The sequence below is a fragment of the Choloepus didactylus genome, chromosome 8 (assembly GCF_015220235.1).
Source record: "Choloepus didactylus isolate mChoDid1 chromosome 8, mChoDid1.pri, whole genome shotgun sequence".
NCBI lineage: Eukaryota > Metazoa > Chordata > Mammalia > Pilosa > Megalonychidae > Choloepus > Choloepus didactylus.
Genome location: NC_051314.1, coordinates 135,406,839 through 135,427,779, shown reverse-complemented (window position 1 = coordinate 135,427,779; position 20,941 = coordinate 135,406,839). Strand labels below are relative to the sequence as shown.

The following is a 20,941-nucleotide window of genomic DNA, read 5'->3' as shown; positions in this document are numbered from 1 at the left end:
GAGTCAGAATCTAGAATATAGGTCACTGGGGAAGGGGCTGGGGATAGGGAATAGAGAGTTAGTACTTAAAATGTACAGTTTCTATTTGAGACGATGGAAAAGTTTTAGTAATGAATGGTGGTGATGGCAGCACAACATTGTGAATGTAATTAACAGCACTAAATCATACAGTTGAATGTAGTTAAAAGAGGAAATTTTATGAGGACAAAAATAAAATGAAAAATAGGGTGCAACGGGGGGATGGAATGCTTTGGATTGTTTTTACTTTCTTTTTTTTTCTTATTTTTATTCTTCTTGGAGTAAGGAAAATGTTCAAAAATTGATTGGGGTGATGAATGCACAACTATATGATAGTACTGTGAACAGTTGACTGTACATTGTGGATGACTGTATGGTATGTGACTATCTCAATAAAACTGAATTTCAAAAAGGGGAAATTTTAGGCTGTATATGTTACTAGAATAAAATTTTTAAAAATAAACATAGGTCTGTACAACCCAAGCAGTGAATAATGGACCTTAGCTAACAGTACAATTGTAAAATTGTTCTTTCATGAATTGTAACAAATTGTACTACACTAATTCAAGGTATTACTAATACAGCAGTATATGGGAACCATATTTTATGCATGATTTTTCACTAAACCTACAACTTCTCTAATAAAAAAAAGGAAAAGGAAAAAAAAAGAGATTGGGAGACAGGGAGGAATGTAGACCTGGCACCGTGGGACGGAGAACATCTTCTTGACCAAAAGGGGGATGTGAAAGGAAATGAAATAAGCTTCAGTGGCAGAGAGATTCCAAAAGGAGCCGAGAGGTCACTCTGGTGGGCACTCTTATGCACACTTTAGACAACCCTTTTTAGGTTCTAAAGAATTGGGGTAGCTGGTGGTGGATACCTGAAACTATCAAACTACAACCCAGAACCCATGAATCTCGAAGACAGTTGTATAAAAATGTAGCTTATGAGGGGTGACAATGGGATTGGGAAAGCCATAAGGACCAAACACCACTTTGTCTAGTTTATGGATGGATGTGCAGAAAAGTAGGGGAAGGAAACAAACAGACAAAGGTACCCAGTGTTCTTTTTTACTTCAATTGCTCTTTTTCACTCTAATTATTATTCTTGTTATTTTTGTGTGTGTGCTAATGAAGGTGTCAGGGATTGATTTAGGTGATGAATGTACAACTACGTAATGGTACTGTAAACAATCGAAAGTACAATTTGTTTTGTATGACTGCGTGGTATGTGAATATATCTCAATAAAATGATGATTTAAAAAAAAAAAAAAAAAAAGAGAGATTGGGAGAAAAATATTCGCTAAGCTAGTAAAAACCAAAATGATATAGGTCACTTGCATTTCTCTGGTTGTTGACCATCAGAATGTCAGGAAAAGTCATCTAAATGTGCATAAACAATGTTATTACAAAGCACAACAATGCAAACATCAAAGATGGTTTGGAATTTATACCTTAAATCCATTAGAACTGATACAAATTAAACTAATGAATCATAATAAATATTTAGCACAGGCTTATTTAGGTATTTCTAAGCCCAAATGTAGTATCCACATTAAAATTCACGTACCTGATTTCACAGGTAAGGCTGTCCAACTGCCAGCACTGCTTTTGATTTCTATGTCCTGCAAAATGTTCAATTATGTAATTCTTTTTACCATATATTCTTTAACACATATTTTATAAAACATTCTGCATTTTTATCACAAAACTTGAGTCTTAATTCACTTTTATTCAGCAATATAATACCACAAAAGATAAAATGTTATTCCTTTATTTATGTTAAATAAAAACATGAGAAAATCCTTTTGTAAAAAGGGTCAGAATATTCCTTAATGTCTGCAAACCAAGTCCAGGGATGCAAAGAAATGTTGAGTTCTTTTCCTCCACTTAAGGGTCACAATATTCTTTCATGTTGTAATAACCTAGAGACAACACAGGTACATGTCTTTTAGTTGCCACTTCAGGAAAGTCACGTGCAGTTTGATATTTGGGCAAGCAAGGAACAGAACACAGGCGCAAGAATATTCTGGAAATATCTCCTGCTCTGACAAATCAACCTCAATACCAAAATTTTTTTTTTTTTTTTAACCATTTACACCATTGCATCTCAATGGTACAATTCTTCACAATTCCAGAATTATATTAATTGGCAGTACGGTTTAAGTAGCCGAAGTAGCTGAACTTTATAAATTTCAAAATGACATGTAACAGAACACGACTGCAAAATTTTGCCAGTAGAAGCACGACCCTGAGGAATTGCCATTTCCAAAACATAACTGGGCACACATTTACAATGTACTTGTGAGGTTTTGAATTAACTTGTCATTTCCAATCTAAAGACTATGGTTGGATCTCTGAAAGCAATGCTAGGTTCATGATTTCTATACCCATATACCCCCTAAATTGTCACAACCCCTATAGTCTGACTCAGCTTAATGGCAAATGAGTCATCCAAACAGGTCATGGTAGGCTCAGAGTTCTTTAATCTTAGTTCAGGTTGTAAAGAGTTTTCTCTATGACTGGAGTCAGTTAAGAATTTCTCTGTTAGAGAAAGCAGACATTTTCACCTTGGACAGACTGCCAAGATGATATTTTATTATGAAATTTATGAAGCTACAGTTTAATAACGTGTAGGTTTTATTTAAAACAAACAAAAAAAAAGATAATAAAAGAAGGAGAGAAGGACAGAAGGAAAGAAAAGGGTAACTGAATGAAACCCCATGACCCAAAACATTCTAAAATATTTTTAGTGCAAGAAATTTAGTTATCACTGAAGCACTTGAGAATTACTATGAAATCCTAGCAAAAAAACGTAATCAACTCAGAAGTGGTAATAAAAAAGAGAAACAACCAGAGAGGCACACAGATTGTTGTTGGTTTTGTTTTTTGTTTTTTTTTTAAGGATTTTTATACTATATTAAAAAACCACAAAATAAAAAAGGGATCAATCAACATATATCTTAGAAGTCCTTTCAAGAGTCTCAGCACCCAACAGCCAAAAGGCTGCTGCCTTTTCTTCTTTGCTCAGTCTGCAGCTCATTTAGGGATCATCAGAGATGAGTCGTGCTCTGGGTTCTTAAATTCAAACTTGTTCCGCCAAATCCAAGACCCTGAATTTATCCAAATTGTAGAAACATGCTTTCACCACCCGTCCACCAAAATACCTCCCATTCAGATCAACAACAGCTAAAAGGCAAACAAAAACACAGTTAATATTGGTATCCTGTAAGACATTATGAGAACATATTTTAATTGTAAAGATTAAGATCATAAATTGATCTTTTTTAGTTTTTAATACTTAGCTGTACAACTTACCTTTAATTGCTGATTCAACCCTCTCAAATTCTAAAAATATTCGTACTGCTTCATCATCAGGGGCACCAGGAATCTGGAAAGGAAATTAAAGTTTAATGGGTCAAGTTACCATTTCAGCTATCATTGAATGTGATTTTTTCTCCCTTAAATTATTTTTGTCAGAGTAAGTATTCTAATTATCACCATATATGGACAAGTAGTAGTCAAATACCAAGAAAGCCAGTAAAATTTGTCAATAAAATTTTGTTGAATGTCAGTTTTATGACAGTCACTGTGTTAGCTGCCAGGAACACAGAGCAAGGCAGTCTTTGGCCTTATGGAGCCTAGGTCAGCTGACAGGTAAACCAATAATCATACGGTCAACAGAGAGAAATGTAATACAGAAGAGATGCAGAAATCTTAAATAAAAGAGACTGGAACACTAATTGCCTTCATATTAAGTCCAAACTCTTTTGTCTAGCTTTCTAAGCCTTCCAAAATACGGATCCATGCTACTTAAACTTATCCCCTGAGAGTCCCCGGAATGCCCAACCATTCCATTCAGGTAGTCCTCACTGTACCCCGAAGCTGCTACCCTCATCTGAATACCCTTTACCCCCTACCCAAATCTTACCCATTCATTTCAAGGCTCAGCTCACAGCTGACATTGTTCACAAAGCCTTCTCTTAGCTATTTTTTGTTAACTGGTCCTTTTAGCAACTCTTGTACTTATAGTGAGTACTACTACCAAGTCTAGCAACTGAATATTCTCTAGTTATTTAACGTGTTTATTTTGTCATTTCTTCAACTGACCTGTTATATTGCTGAGAGCACAGAAAATGTTTCCTGTGTTGCAAATGGTCTTAGTGAAAGTATTGGGTATAGAGAGAAGACACTAAATAAATACATGCCAAATGAGTGAGACCAAAAGCATGTCCAAGTGACTAAACTACCAAACACACTATCATCAAGGTGTTTAATCGCCTCAATCACAAAACGAAACACTTCTATTTCTTCACCAAATAAAATCCGAAGTTATTCTTTCTTTATGTTTAAAATTGTTAGACTTGAATAACAGAAGTATAGCAAATCCATATCTGGCATCTTCAGCAGGAAGATAATAAGTTACTTAGAGCATACCCCGTCTCTACTGGTAGAAAGTGCTTCGTAATCTACCAATTACAATCTGGGTTATAAACATTAAAAAAAAAACAAAAAAAAACCTCTTACTTCGAATATTACACATTTTCCAACTTTGCCATATTTTTCACATTCTTCCTTGGTTTCAACTTCCAAGTCTTCATCTACCTCTCCTGCACCAACCATGTTCTACAGACAAAGAAAAAAAAATTCAAGTACCAAGTATAATTTACAGATATATAACAAAGTATATATAAATAAGACATTTTCTCTATGGTAGATTATCTCAATCCCAAATGACACAATGAACATTTTCATCCCTGTAATGTTTCTTTAAAAAACCAAAAATATACATTAAGCTTAGTTAAGAGTTGCAAGCACCAAAATACATAAGCTAATCTGAACCTCCAGCAATTTCAAATATTTTTAAGGAATTACTGCCATTCTTAAATATTGTATTTAGCAAAGAAACAAATACATTAGTGAAAAAGGAATCTAAAATCAGTCTTATATGGGGGTCTATCTGAAGGCAAAGCATTATTTTCCAAGTATTATTTTCAGTTTTCTTTTACTTTTTCATAGCAATAGGAATGAAAGCATGTGGGGACAGTGAAAGGGACCAAAACTCAAGGCAGGCAGACAGGTTTTTCTTTTGTTTCTTACCCTAAGTAAGACCACTTTAGTAGGACACTTAAGTATTTCAGTCAATGGATTTGAATCAGACTTCTTGGATGCATCTGTATCAAAACACATCAACAGACATATTACAGCACTGAAAAGGAGCACTGAGTCTTAGCTACAATAAATAATTTAATTTCAATAGCAGTCCCCACTATTTATGCTAGAATCATTTATCAGCATCTACAAAACCAGCCTCTGAACAGAAAGGTAGCATTGTCCATAAAGTATCTGCTTTGCTTTGGTATGTTTTTATAATGATCTTTAGAATTTTTTAGCTTCTGCAATTACCTGAAAACAATTTTCGCTTATTTCATTTTTTAAAGGGCTAATGAGCATACGGACCACAATTCTTCCAGGTGCGAGTGCTGGCTTTGAGTAGTAGTGTAAGGTCACCAGCCCAGAGTAATAAGTAGTTAATTATTTAGCCACTGGCTGACTTATCTTAGATATTCTCACAATCTGTCTCACCTGTCAGGCTGACTTGCCAGTTCCTAAAATTGTGCATTAAAAGAGTTGTCAGAAAAGCTCTCTTCCTTTTTTTTTTTGAGGGAGGTGGAGGGAGTTCAGCTAAGCTAACTCAAAATGAACTCATTTTTCCTGCTTAAAATGCTAAGATATTTTTGTCTCATTCCAGTATGCCTTTAGTACAGAACAGACTGTAATAATCAAATGAAAACAAAACACAACTAACTTCCAATAGATTGCAAAATAAAACTGGATCTCAAAGAGCAATAAGTCAGTAAGAAAATTAGGAATCATGCCTCTACTGAAAGGTAGAAAAAAGGGAAGAAGTAAAGACGACACATAAGTTGGAGACATTGCAGATATAATCACTGATACACTGCATACGGCTCTGCCCTTCATGCTATAAAAACATAACTATTTTATCAATTTAACAAGATTCTTTGCCTAGTAGAAGCAGGTATGAAACTATTTTCCCGAGGACTGTTTATCTTCTACCAAGTCTGTTTTTTTTTTTTTTTGGCTTCATCGGCCTTCATATCTCTACCTCTGTTCTGAAAAACTAAGATGAGCCTCAGGAATCTTGGTTTTCACAAAACTGAATTGGATGTGCAGCATGATCAGGAGGTATCTTATTCAATTAAAGACAGGACTCACGATGGACCTTATCTATCCCTATTCCCTCAACAGAAGTGGGATCAACAACTCACCTTTCTCCGTAGCATCACCGACAATGATCTTGCCTCCTCGCTTGCTTGTCTTCTCTACTGACAACGCAGTGCTCAGGCCTTGCTCATGCTTCCCTAGGCCTTGGCCTTCTCGGAAGCCATATTTCTGCATAATTTTATGTGCTACTGTGCCACTAGTAGGAGGAAAAAGAAAAAGATTCCTTGCATTTGAAATCATCAACCAAAGCATAAATTGGACTTTGTATCACAACAATCTCCCTCTACAAACATAAATTCAACAAGGGCTTAGATGAATTCACAGATAATGGCCCATTAACAATGGGTCATTAGATGGGTACTGTGGGGATGGATATTCAGGATGAAAGAAATATAAAAAGCTAATGACTGAAACCCTAACCATCTTTTGAGAGGAAATAATAGTTTCCTTAATGAAATTTCCCTGGTACCACTGTTGGAAAACACTAGACTCTCTGTGTGCTCCAGTATCTACACTGCTATACAGCTTATGACCATGGTTTATTATTAAAACATGTGCTTGTCAAAAAAGTATGAAGTTTCATAAAATGAAGATAATGCATTTTCCTAAACAATACTAAGTAGACTTTCCAGTGATAGACTTTAAAAATGAAAGAACTCTTAGAGATGATATATAACAGATGGGAAAGTAAAGAAACCTGATGTTCAGATTAGTTGACTAGTTTAAGGTTGACCAGAAACAAAGCAAGACACATTTACATTTTTATCATTAGCAATAAAAAAACATACAGCTTTACATTTATCCACTGTCCACAATATATCTTAGACCAGCACTGTCCAGTATTGTGGCCATTAGCTACATGTATCTATAAGCACCTGAAATGAAACTAGTATGATCAAGGAACTTAATTTTTAATTAATTTAAATAGCCATCTGTGGCTAGAGGCTACATCACAGAACAGTGTAGTTCTAAGGGGTGGACATAAGAAAGTCTGACACTTCAAGTCTTCCTCAAATGTGGGAAGCACAAGTATCCACTGCCAGCCTGACTAGTCATCTCTCCAAGGGCTCTAAGGACAAGCAAATAGGTGAGGGAGGATGCACCATACTTGACTGTCTCACTTTCTGCATTTTTATTGCTGACAACATTCTTCTAACAATACAGAATAAAGACATTCAGGTGATGCTGCTTCATTTGATAGCCCCTTGCACCACCAGAGGAATAGAGTAAACATTCATTCTTTTAACCAAAATGCAGCCAAATCCAGTGGGGGTTAAAATTTCCCAACAAGCCCCACATGAATGTCAACCTTAAAACTGATTTTTATATGCAAGCAAATTTCTAATTATAGTTAAAGTGACTAAGAACTTTTAGAACAAAGGTATATAAAACTGTGACTTTAAGGCAAAGGCCCACTTTATCAGGAAAAAAGATGTCAATCCTTTAGTGGTGACTGTCAATCACCTTTTGTAAGTTACCTCCAATTCATATCAGCTATTTTACTTGCAAATATTATCAAAATAAATGTAAATAATAATTACCAGAATCTGTTCCTAAAGAATATAATGCTGAACATCTAATTCATTCAAAATATACATGAGAAGGTTTTATGTTTGGTAAGAAACATATTACCGTTCCACTGAGCTATGTTCCACATGCCTGGAGCATGGAGTCTTGAGAAGGGCATTGCGTGGCTTAAAACACCAAGCATTTCCCAATTAACAAAAGAATGCCCTCATTTTCCAACAAAGTCTGCATCTGTTGAAAGGGTTTTTCAGGGCTATCAACACAACACTATTTCACAAGTCCTTTCTGCAGTTCCTTAGACACCAACACTTAAAATCGTTACCCCATGTTAGCAAGGAAGGAGTTGCTAGGCCCTGTTGGAGATCTGGGTCTATCTTGTTCATCATACACCGGGGGAGGAATAGCAGCTTTGGAAGACTGTGATCGAGGTCTTGAATCGTCTTCATAGGGAAAATCACGGGGTACTGTTGGATAAAAAAAATAGGCTTACAAAACTGATATAAAAAATATAGAGTTGCATTTATATAAATCACTTTCAAATGAATTAACCTACATTTTTGGTTTATCACAGGAGTTAGAAAAAAAAGTTTTTACAACCTCTACATGACTTTTTTTTTTAACTACAGAGACAGAACATTAATTTTGTGATTTTAACTTTGTCCTGCTATTAAATATCCTCAGATGTCCTTTTTACATCTTACTGAAATGTTATACTTTAAAATCCTCTTAAATAACTTCTGCCTGAATCTTTAAAATTTTCTGTATGTTCCAAGTAGACGCAAACTCTCTTTTGATGTCCACAGCATTCCCATAGCATCACTCCTGTCCTAAGACTCTGACCTTACTATCTCCTTGGCCTAACAGACTTTAAAAATCTTTGAGGTTAGGAACCGTATACTAGGACCAGTGGTTTTCAGCCCTAGCTACACATTACAGTCAACAAGGAAGCTTTAGTAATATCCTGATTGGTTTCAATTGGGGTGGAGTGGAGTCCAGTCCAAGCAACAGTATGGTTTACCAGGTGTTTTCACATAGTAGATGTTTAACAAATATTTTTTGAATTCTAATCTTAAAAAGAAAAAAAAGATAATATAAATAGTGGATGAGGTATTAGAGAACAATGGATGATTATATATTTTTTTGATAGTTTAGGTATGGTCCAACCCACAGCAGAGGAAAATTATTAAGATGATATTTTTTAAAAAGTTCAATTACAACCCAAATATTCTAGAACAATGGGAGAAGAAACATTCAGGGGGAAAGGGCATGTTTTGGTGAGGTGCTTAAATGGATACATGAGTTGCACTGAAATACAAACTAAAGGTAGAGAAGTTTAATGAAGGAAGGCACTGCCACCTTGTGGAAGATTATGAATACAACAGCCTTTAAACTGCTGAGTAAAAAACTATGAACTGACCAAATGAACTTAACTCCAAATATGAAATGGAGAACATAAAATCAGTTGCTTAAAAAAGAAAAGAGAGATCTCACTGTATACAAACCCAAGCCTCAGATGTGGCACAAAGGGAAGTGCAGCCTTACTGACCCATACACAGCATTGGGGTCAGAGCCAGAGGACAGGTGGGTCAGGCCATTTCCCCTTACACGCAGGAGACCTAACTCAAGATTTCTCATGACTGGGTTAAAGATTTGTATCAGAATAAGAAAGGAGAAGAAACATATCTACGTACACTCTTTGTCTTTCTCTACAAGAGAAGTGGGTGGTGCGATGGCAGCTCCTCCCATACCTGCAAAAACATAAATTCCACTGATTAAAGGATGGACATGTTTCAATGTCAGACTCAAAGACTGTGACATATGCCATTTATCATATCACCACCACCCTGTCAAGAAAAAATAAAGGAAAGAAAAAGGAAAAAGACCTGCTACTACATCCTTCCTGCTAACATTTAAAGAATTAGATATCTGAATCCAGGCTTAAAGATGTAGGAAACTGGTACACCCAGACAGACAAAATTATTTGTCATAAAGTCATTTAAGAGCCATAGAATAGTTAGTAAGCTAATTATAGAGCAAAAGAACACAAACCCACAAAACCAGTGGTTAGTTAAAAACAAGAACAAAACTATTTACTGAGAGCATGTTATCCACCAAGCACTTTGATATACATTCTCTCATTTAGGCTTAATAAGCCTTTGAAGTCAGTATTACTGTTTCTATCCTACAGATGACAGAAGGCTCAGAGGAGAGTTAACTGGCAAAGATGGAATAAAACCCAGGCCCTTGTGATGCCAAAGCTTTTCCCACAACACAGCACACTCCTGTTCCAGGGTGTAAGCCATTGGAACCAAACATCTATTTGGAAATGTGGGGACTTGTGTCCGGTTCCTGAAAAATCTGCTAGGCGTTATCACTACTCCCACTCGTTTCTGGATGGAGAATGCTGGACACAAAGGAACCAAAAAAGATGAGCAGTCTCTTCTAGTTGCTATTCAATAACCAGAGGGAGAACATCAGAGCAGAGACCATATGGAATTTTTCATCAGGTCTAAGCCCTAACTTATGTATTTTCTTGGGAGAGTTTAGGTATGGTCAAGTATGGCCCAGGTATGGCTATATAGTGAAATAAACCAAAAAACAATTAACTGTAAAATTTAAATAATAGGTTACAAAATCAGACTGCTTCAGCATAATGTACATGCATCATGATTTAAGAGGACTGGATTATATTAAATATTAAGGAGAAATACAAATCTGAATAAAACTTTCCTATATTTCTTTTGAAATACTTTAATGAACTTTTTTTTTAGCTCGAATAGGTTCAATACAAAAAAATTCAGGGAAATTACTGGAAACCTGCTACCAATCAAGTGAAATTATGATTATCAATCTGTTAACAGCAGTGCACATAATGGATATAAAGCCACTACTTCTCTGATATCAGACACAAGCTCAGTCAAATAGGAAAAATATTTTCATTAGAGGCTTTAAAGCTTCTTCCAGTGTTTATAAGTTATAAATAAATGTCCTTAATTTAGAGCCCCACCTCCTTCCAAACAGGGCAGGAGATCTGTAAGCTGGAAAGACTAGACCTACAAATATTCAACCCATCTACAGGATTCTAAAACAAGAAATTAAAAACCAAACATGTTCTGATGAACTAAGGTCACGGATAGGAAATGTTTAACAGAATGCCTAATACACAAAACAAACTCAATAAATGTTAACTCCATTTCCCATTAGAAAAACAATGTAGTACCTAACGGAGTGTGGCATGTACTAAGTGTTCTATAAATACCTACGTTTAAATTTATACCTGCATTTAAAGATTTAAGAATTTTAACTTACTTCAAATACATTCCTTTCCAACACATTTAGTATGTTTAAAATTTAAACTAAACTCTGAAACAGTCTGGCTGTACACTTGGGGAGACCAAGCTTGCAAACAGCTGTTCATAAAACAGAATTCACATATGTGGAAATATACTCAAGGGTCAGGAAAACATTATTCTTGGGTCTCATGTTAAAGATGACCATTTTAGAAGGCGATTTTAGGCAAATAAAGATCTTGGATAAGACTAAAAGTAGACCTGTATAATGTGAAATACTCATTCATTCTGTGCCTCAGATTCCTCACTCTTAAAATGGGGATAATAACAAAGCCTGCTCAGATTTGTTGTGAGGTTTAAAAAAAGAGATAATCCATGAAAAAAAGTGCTTAGAAAAGTGCCTAGTGTGGAGAAGATAATGGGAAGACTTAAATTTCTTATATAAATCTCAATCCATCAACCAAACTAGTCTACTATATCAAGGAATTTTAGGTAGCCAAGACACCACAGAGCTCAAATAAGAAACATTCCATTCTCTCAAAAATTCTACTGCAACACTGCTCAACTATCTAGTAATTCCTAACAATGTAGTTCAGTTACAATCTGTTCTTAAATTTTTAGAGATGGTAGGGCCTTAGAAAGTACCTAATTCAAATTCCTGTCTCCCTACTCTCCACATGATAGTTGTAAGAAACCAACTTCCAGAAAAGCTAAACGGTTTCCTCAAATTCATCCATGTTAGTGTAAACCACATTCCAGAAACCAGTGTCCTGACTCAGTGCTTAACAGAAATGCAGCTAAGCACAGACAATAGGTAAATATGACTTGGCTGTCGGTAAAGAAAACTGTACATGTTTTAAGCTATTCTCAAAGTGTCCAATAAATAAATGTTAGAAAGTGGTTGTGAAGCTCAATGGAGAATATATGTGGACATAGAATATAAACTAAAACTGTTACACAAATGTGGATTGCTGGGATTCCAGAAAGAAAATTTCCCAGATCAATACCAGCTCAACTATTTATCAAATCAAATATGAACAGACAGTGTAACGGCACCATGTTCAAACAATATTTATGTTCATTCCTTACTTCTTTTCCTCCTTTCTCGCTCATAATCTTCATCTTCATCAGAATCTGGATCTGGTCGCCTTGAAAACCCACTGGCTTCATGTCTGTCTTTACGCCTTCTAGGATAACAAAGGAAATTAATATTCATCATAGATGAACCAATTTAGAGATATGAATCAATTTAGAGGTGACTTCATTGTGACTTTCTCTTGGCTAGAAAACATCCAAATCCTTTCTTTCAGACTAAACTATTAACTTCAGGTGAGGAAGGACAAACAGCTGGTTAAAGGCAAAAGAAGCAAATGCATGAAAAGTGAAAAAAAAATGGAAGCTAAATTGTATAAATTTAATAAAAACTTGATAATAACTATCAAGAAAAAATTTCTTTGACATATACCTCTTTAAATCTTAAAGCGAATCAGTATAGGTAATCACTCAATAATATCAATTCTGTAGAATACACTTTTATTCATGAAACGTTTCAGTAAATAAAGGGAAACATTGTATTATCGTTTAAAGCATACTAATCATTAATATTAAATATTTTTAAAAGAAGAAATAAAAATCAATCCTTGGTTGACATACTTTTCCAAACAAATAAAAGATGCCAGGAAGTTTTAAAAATCTATCTGGCAAAAACAGTAAAGTCAAAACAAACATTTTATGCATGCTTATTAGATAATTCTAGTAGACTCATAGAACAGGAAAAAAACTATTATTCAACACCAGGTTACTGAGTTATTTTTCTAACAACTCATCCCAAACTTATACTTTAGGTTTCTGAGTCTATACACGAAATGCTCTAGAGTTTTTTTTTATGGTGAGATAAAGTAACTAAAAGTTCTTAAGAGAAAATTTGATTCCTTCTATCTATTGAAACCATGAAAAAACGAACTTTAGATAAAAATCCGGGTTCGGTTTAAGATTAATGTTAGAAGGAAGTATGATTCAAATGTCAAGCCAGTAGCTCTTTCCTCTACCCCAACACATCTGCTGGATACGGTGGACGAACACTGGCTCAGTCTAGAACTGGTTGTTAAGTCAAGGCTGGGCTTGGAGGTGCTCAATACATGTTTTGTTGGATACCGAGAACCTCAGATACAGATATCAGTATCAAGACGAAGAATCTCATTTGAAAAAGTTTGTTCTCAGCAGCATCAGATTAACATAGATAAAAAGAAAATAAGTAGATCAACCACCACAGGTAAATAAGTGTATCTGCCACTTTTGATGATGAATGACATGGATTATCATTAATCAAGAAGAAGGTTTTTTTTAGGGTACCATGTTTTTTTTTAATTTTGAAATAACTTCAAAGTTATAGGAACAGTTGCAAAAGTAATACAAACCCCATACACAGAACTCCAGCATACCCTGACCCCTCCTCCCCCGATACCCCAATCCACCAACTTTAACATGCTGTCACATCGCTATTTCTTTCCCTCCCTCCCTCCCTCCCTGTCATCCATCATCTATTGATCTGTCTTCTGAACATGAGAGCTAGCTGCACACATCCTTGAACAAACACTAAATTCACATATACACTTTCCATGAACAAGAACATTCTTTTATGCAATCCCATTAAGCACAGCTAAGAAGTACAAAAGATTCAACAATGATACAAAGCTTACATTCTATATTTCCTTTTCCTTATGTCTCAACTGTGTCCCTTTGAGACTCCTGTCCTCCATCCTCCGATCCCATCCAGGTTCACCCTTGGCATTCAATTGTCATCTATTCAGACTGTCTTTTTTATTTTTTTATTTTTTCGATTGTGGAAACACATATACAGCCTAAACCTTCCCATTCCACTCCCTCCCTAGCATTCCATTAGTGGAATTAATCACATTTAGAATGCTGTAATGCTCTTTCCCACCATCCATTACTAGAAATTTCCCTTCACCTCAAATAGCAACCCTACACTCATTTCTTAACTCCCCATTGCCCCTTCCCCCATTTCTCTTAACCCATACTCTACTTTTCATCTCTATGGTCATATTCTCTGATAATTTCTTTGTGTTTACTGTGGGGCTTAAAATTAACCTCTTAAATCCTTAACAATCTTGTTTTTCTTTGGTACCACCGTTACTTCAATAGGACACATAAACTATGTTCCTATACTCCTCCATTCCCCCACCTTTATATAGTTGTCTAAAATTATGTATTTTATGTTGAGTTCAAAACCACTGATTTGTCATTAGAGTTTGTACATTTTATATCATGTAGGAAGTAAATAGTGGAGTTACAATTCAAAAATTATTGTTTTCTATTTGTATTCCATTGTGGCTGGAGAATGTGCTTGAATATATTAAAAAAAATTTTTTTTTTTTTTAAATTTATTGAGGCTTGTTTTATGTCCCAGCTTATGGTCCCTTCTGGAGAAAGATCCGTGATCACTGGAGAAAAATGAGTGTCCTGGTGACTTGGGATGTAAGGTTCTATATATGTCTGTTAAAATTCTCTATTTCTCCTTCTCCTTCCTCTGTTTCTCTGTCGGTAGGGCTCCCTTTAGTATCTGAAGTAGGGCAGGTCTTTTATTGGCAAACTCTCTCAGCATTTTTTTGTCTGTGAAAAATTTAAGCTCTCCCTCAAATTTGAAGGAGACTGTTGCTGGATAAAGTATTCCTGGTTGGAAATTTTTCTCTCTCAGAATTTTAAATGTCATGCCACTGTCTTCTTGCCTCCATGGTGGCAATGAGTAGTCACAACTTAGTCTTATGTTGTTTCCTTTGTATGTGGTGAATTGCTTTTCTCTTGCTGCTTTCAGAACTTGCTCCTTCTCTTCAGTATTTGAGAGTCTGATCAGAATATGTCTCGGAGTGGGTTTATTTGGATTTATTCTATTTGGAGATCGCTGGGCATTTATGCTTTGTGTATTTACATTGTGTAGAAGGTTTGGGAAGTTTTCCCCCAACAATTTCTTTGACTACTCTTTCTAGACCTTTACCCTTCTCTTCCCTTTCTGGGACACCAATGAGTCTTAAGTTTGGACGTTTTATTTTATCTATCGTATCCCTGAGATCCATTTAGATTTTTTCGATTTTTTTCTCCATTCTTTCTTTTGTTCTTTCATTTTCTGTTCTGTGGACTTCTAGGACACTGAGACGTTGTTCAACTTCCTCTAATCTTGTACTGTGAGTATCCAGAGTGTTTTTAATTTGGCCAACAGTTTATTTCCATAAGATCTTCTATTTTTTTATTTACTCTTGCAATGTCTTCTTCATGCTCTTCTAGGGTCTTCTTTATGTCACTTATATCCTGGGCCATGGTCTTCTTGATGTCCTTTAAATCCTTTGCCATGTTTTCGTTCCTCGATTGTAGTTCTTTGATTAATTGTGCCAAGTACTGTGTCTCTTCTGATATTTTGAGTTGTGTGTTTGGAATTGGGTTCTCCGTATCATCTGGTTTTATCATATGCATTAAGATTTTCTGTTGTTTTTGGCCTCTTGGCATTTGCTTTGCTTGATAGGGTTCTCTCAAGTTGTAAAAAAAAAGACACCAATCTAATTTTTCAGAAACACAAGTTGGTGGCGTACACTTTCTCTAACTAACCAGCAGATGGCATCTGCGAGTCACCTATACCACTCAAGTCAGTTCTCTTCAACCTTGTCCCCGCGGTGTGTGGGGAAATGATTCTTGTGGGGTTCAGTTGGTGAACTCAGTTTGGGTATGTTACTGGAGCCGTCTGCCCTGAAGCTGGGGCATGTGTCCAGGTGGCTAGGGAGGCAGGGCAGCTTTAATATTCAAACCTCCCAGGTGTTCCCGGAGATTCAAGGCTGTTGCAAGAGTCTAAGCCTTTATTTCAGTTCTGCTCTCGATCCTCTCTGACGCCAACCCACAAACCACCGGCACTGATGTAGCGTCCCTGGGTTTTCCGAGCGGATCCCTCTTCTCAGCTGTGATCTTCCAGGACCTCTGCTGAGGGAAGGCTATGTTACGTCCCAAGTGCACACCATCCCTCAAGAGAAGCCCCGGGCCGCAGGGCTGCGCAGGGGTGCTCTCAGCCTGATGCAAAGATGGCTGAACAGGGCATCTCCACCCCTCCTCCTCCTTGCACAGTTCCTCCTTCCCAGCTCCAGGACTACCGGCGCGGCTCTGGGCTGTCGGCAAGGCCCCGGGCAGGAGTATCCCCAGCCCGCTGGGGAGCGGCTGCAAGCAGCAGGGTTTCTTTCTCCTTCTGGCTCTCTCTCCCGCTCCTCTGGCCTTGGCGGAATCTGCAGTGGGCTATCCTCCACACCAGACACCGAGGGGCCGGCTCAGACTGCTCCTGCCGTGTTTCACTGCACAGTTTCCACCTTCGCAACTGCAGCCACTCCTGGGTTTTTCCTTTTTTTTTTTTTTTTTTTTTTTTTAAAAAAAAGAACCAGTCCATCTCCAAATTCCAACCTCCGGCTTCCCCACACCACAGCAGGGCTGCGGGTCTTTCAGCCGGCTTACTCACTTGTTTCAGAATGCAGACTCCCATTTTCAACAAGTGTACAGCCCCTGTGGTTCTAGCAGACGTTGTCCAGCTGGTGTATCACTGAAACCGGTATTCTGGGTCACCTTCTGGTTTTTATCTAGTATTTTTCACAGAGGTGTTATTTTGCCCTGTCTCACTTAGCCACAATCTTAGGTTCTCCCATAGTGATTTTAAATGAAACTGAAAGCAGTATTTTAAGTCCTGAAGTTCCTAATTTATTGCCATATGCTATGACAGTTTCAAGTGTGAGAAAGATGGATGAAACTTCTGTAACTAAGTAAATAACTCTAGCACCCAAGACTGTGGTAACTATTATAGAAACATTTCAAAGATAATTAATTACCCTAATTCTTATGGCATTTGTAGTATTTCATTATAAATGTCTTTGTTAGAATTTGCCTTACAGACAGCGCTAAAAGTTCATTCACAACTATCCTAATTAATGTGTCAACTACAAAATATCCCCAAATCCAAACGAAGCCTTACTTTTCTCTTTCTTCTATTTCTTTCTGTCTTTCCAGCTCCCGCTGTCTTTGTCGTTCCTCTCTTTGGCGCTTCACTACCTTCTCATAATCATTAGGAAACATCGGATCATATTCATCAGCCAAGGGAATCAAAACTTCTCCTGCAGAAAATCCACTAGGAACAGGATCCTGAGGGAGGAAAGAAATCTCAAAGTAAATATCATTAATATCTTAGAATTTTATTCATAGAACTAAAAGTTCTATGAGGGTTGGAAGGAGGCTTGAAGATCATCTTCCACCTCCTTTGTTTTATAGGTGAGGAGCCAAGAGCCTAGGAAGGTTTAGTGATTCAAAAGGGCCACACATCTGCCTAGGGGGCAACAGAATCATGACTATTTTACCTCTTAGTTCAGCAATGTTTCCATAATACCCCATGGCACTTTCCTGGAATTCCTAAATAAGCCACCACCCCCTAAAATTTAAGACAATAGTATCTTTAAAAAATAAATTTTATTATTTACAGCAACACTCAATACTTTATATATATATATATCTCCATGAAAACTTAAAACCCAAAACAACCCATGAACAACAAATCATTCTTATAGTCATCGTTTAATAGAATAATTTTAGATTCTGATTTATATGGAGATGATAACATAAGATTTTTGAAAACAGCCTCTTGGTCTGTTTAAAATCATCTGGAACCCAGATCTCATCCAATAAAGGCGAAACTTCAGGCACTGGATCTGACCTAGGTGGATGGAATTCCCTTCCTATAATTAATTTTTCTCTAGGTGCACTAAGATTAGTTCAGATTATACTACTTTGCATTTTCTCTTCTATATATTTAGAAAGTGGAGCTACTCTTTGTGAAAAAAGATGTAGCCTTCACAAAGAAATGAGAAAAACAAAAAAAGTCAACAGAGCACAGGTGACTAGAAAATCCATGACTAGAAACAGGGCTCGACCCTAGGCTGGAGGCCTTGATCTACATGAGGTTCTGGTAAGCCCCGACGTGCTTCCTGATATAACTGTTCTAACCCTCCATCCTTTCTTCTGTTAGGTCTCTCAGCACCACTCTCCCTTATTATCTGTGTAATGGAGACAACTTCAGTGGCCTACACAGATAGCAGGAACAGGCACAGGTTAGGGATTGGTGTCCTCAAGTGCTTGGTCTGAACCATTTCAGGAGGTATCCTGCCAAACAGTATTAAAAGCAAGAAGAATGTTTGGAAAATGTATTTTGTATTTGAACACATACTAATATGATAAAGACAGCTTATGTTCCATATTAACAGATCTAACAATTCCCGTTACACTGTTTGACATACTACATTGTAAAACACTCTTCATTGGTTCCTTACAACAAAAACTCAGGAAACCCTGTAATCTGATGAATAAAAGCATTTAGAAAAATAAATATAATCACCTCCCAGGCCCTATCATTGGAAAAATTTACATGTATCTATTAAATTTAGGTTTTCAAAAGAGTGGTTATGAATTTGTATTCACATAAAAGACATTTTAAAAACACAAAGACACGTGAACAAGATTTCTTTTCAGTTATTATTAAGACTAGAGAGAAACTAACAATCAGCAACTCAATTTATATAATACTATTATCACAACAAAATGTCTAACTGAAACAACAAATTGTCAATATGAAGGTTAATTCTTTGTCACTTCAAAATTCGAAATGAAACAACTTTTACTACATAAACCTTGCTAAGTTTAACAAAGAGTCATCCTTTTGTAAATACTGTAAAGAATAAAATATTTTGCTTAATTAAAAGAAAATTAAAATTTTAACATGCCAGTGCTCAGGAGCGTGGGGTAAAACTAAAACAGTCATATATGGTAGGTGGTATTGTACAGTGACACAACTCTGCTGGAAACAAATTAGTACCAAAATAAGTTGACCACACAAAAAATTGATCTCTTAATGCCACCTCAGGAAATAAATCCTAAAGGATATAATTTAAAATACATAGAAAGCTCTCTGTAGAGGTTTTCGTTAGAGTGTTTTTTTATAAAGGCAACATAGAAGCAGATCTAAATGTACTTATAACTATGATTCTGAGTTGTCCTGCCCTAGATCTTCCTCATCCTCATTAACACGTGAGTTCACCATGTCTGCTACTTTGTTTTTAAGCATATGTGAAATCACTGTGATAAAAAAGTTGGGGGCAGAATTTATAATGGTGAGTGGTTTTTCTAAAAGTCTTTTTAAAATTTTAATCCAGAATAAAACAATAAATACTAACACTGTTTATGATAAATTAGAAATAGCCCATATATCCAGCACTAAAGTGATCAGATCAATTACAATGAAGCCATTCAAAATCCTCTTACAGCACTATATATTTTTGACATAACAGACATTCACAATATATTTTGGCAACAAAAGCAAGACTAGATGGTGGAGCAGGTATAAAATAGAGAGATACTCTAAAATATAAAGTTTCTAATTTCTGGAGAATACAATTGAAGGTTGTTTTTCTTTTTGCATATTCCAGTTTCTCATTTTTCTATTACGAGCTTATTTTATTTCAAATAGATAAATGTTTTAAAATTGATAAAACAAATGTAAAACTAAGTTGAAAATGTTACTGACCAGATTTCAAAGGACTACTGAGACTCTGTTAAGGGAGCCTGAGAGGTCAAGATTACATATTTGTTACAGGTATACTTATATTTTACTTATACCTATTATATTATTATTTTACTTATATTTACGTATTTTTAATATGTATACAGAAGATTGGAAAAAGCATCAAGATCAAAGTCAGGTGTAGACTACTGTTCTTCACATCATATGGGCTTACCTTTAGCCCGGCTGCTACATGGGGTGGTGTGTCCACAATCTGCCGCTCATCTGAAGAGCCACCCCGCTTTAGGTCAATCACTGGGGCAAGGACTGTACTCTGTTTTGTCCTTTGGCTCTAAAATTATTAAAAAAAAAAAAAAAAAAGGTACTGATGCTTCACATGAAAATTCATACTATTTGCAACAAAGATTTTTTTGGTTTCTGAAACCTTTGAGACATGAGAAAACCATAATTTTTAAAACAACACCTTTTAACTCATTTATTAGAATATAGTATTTTCCTTAACCTTTCTTTTTTAAACACAGATTTCTTCCATTTTTGTCGAAGGTTTACAGTAAACTTGGTCACTTTTACTTAAATTTGTATGTAAAGTAATACATGAAAAAGCTCTGCCTTGGATTTTCCCAGACTATAGGGGGAATCTGTAGGATATTATACTTTAAAATCCAGTCTCCTCCCCTTTTATTATGAACCTACAGAAAAAAAATTTAAAAACAATGATTATTCACATACCATTCAACCACTGTTAACATTTTACCATATTTACTTTATTCTACACATATACTTCTTGCTAAACCATTTGAAAGAAGTTGGAGACATCACATAACCCTAAATTCTTCAGCACACATTTCCTAAAACTGTGGACATTCTCCTACATAACCACAATATCACTTCTGTATCTATTAAATTCAGTAATTCCCGAGTCATCTATTCAGTTCGTATGCAGATTTTCCAAGCTGTACCCCAAAATGTCTTTTAAAAAACTGAAGTTTTAGAATCAGGATCCTACTCAAGTTATGCAATGAATATGGTTTTTAAGCCTCTTGATTCAGAACAAGCTCCCTTCCCCTACCACCATCATCACCATCATCACCTCCACCATCATCTTCATCTCCTTTTGTTTCCTCCTAAAGTGTCTTGTAAAATGTTGTACATTCTAGATCTGTCTGTTTCCTGGTGGTGTAATTTAACTTGTTTCTCTACCTTCTCTAATTTCTGAAAACTGGAAGTTAAGTCTAAAGGCTTGATTAAATTCA

General features: G+C 36.0%; 1 protein-coding gene across 2 annotated transcripts in view; it reads right to left on the bottom strand.

Annotated features, from left to right (window-relative positions):
* Positions 1-1,729: 1,729 nt before the first annotated feature.
* Positions 1,730-20,941, bottom strand: part of RBM17 (RNA binding motif protein 17) — a 30,269-nt gene continuing 11,057 nt past the window's right edge. For both annotated transcript variants that reach the window (XM_037847282.1, XM_037847283.1), the window contains exons 3-12: positions 19,903-20,019; positions 17,097-17,263; positions 12,170-12,267; positions 9,482-9,538; positions 8,113-8,254; positions 6,308-6,459; positions 5,118-5,191; positions 4,545-4,643; positions 3,336-3,408; positions 1,730-3,206 (exon numbers count right to left, since the gene is read on the bottom strand). In XM_037847282.1, coding sequence (XP_037703210.1) covers positions 3,103-3,206; positions 3,336-3,408; positions 4,545-4,643; positions 5,118-5,191; positions 6,308-6,459; positions 8,113-8,254; positions 9,482-9,538; positions 12,170-12,267; positions 17,097-17,263; positions 19,903-20,019 — 1,083 coding nt within the window. In that variant the 3' untranslated portion in view covers positions 1,730-3,102. The remainder of the gene's footprint in view (positions 3,207-3,335; positions 3,409-4,544; positions 4,644-5,117; positions 5,192-6,307; positions 6,460-8,112; positions 8,255-9,481; positions 9,539-12,169; positions 12,268-17,096; positions 17,264-19,902; positions 20,020-20,941) is intronic.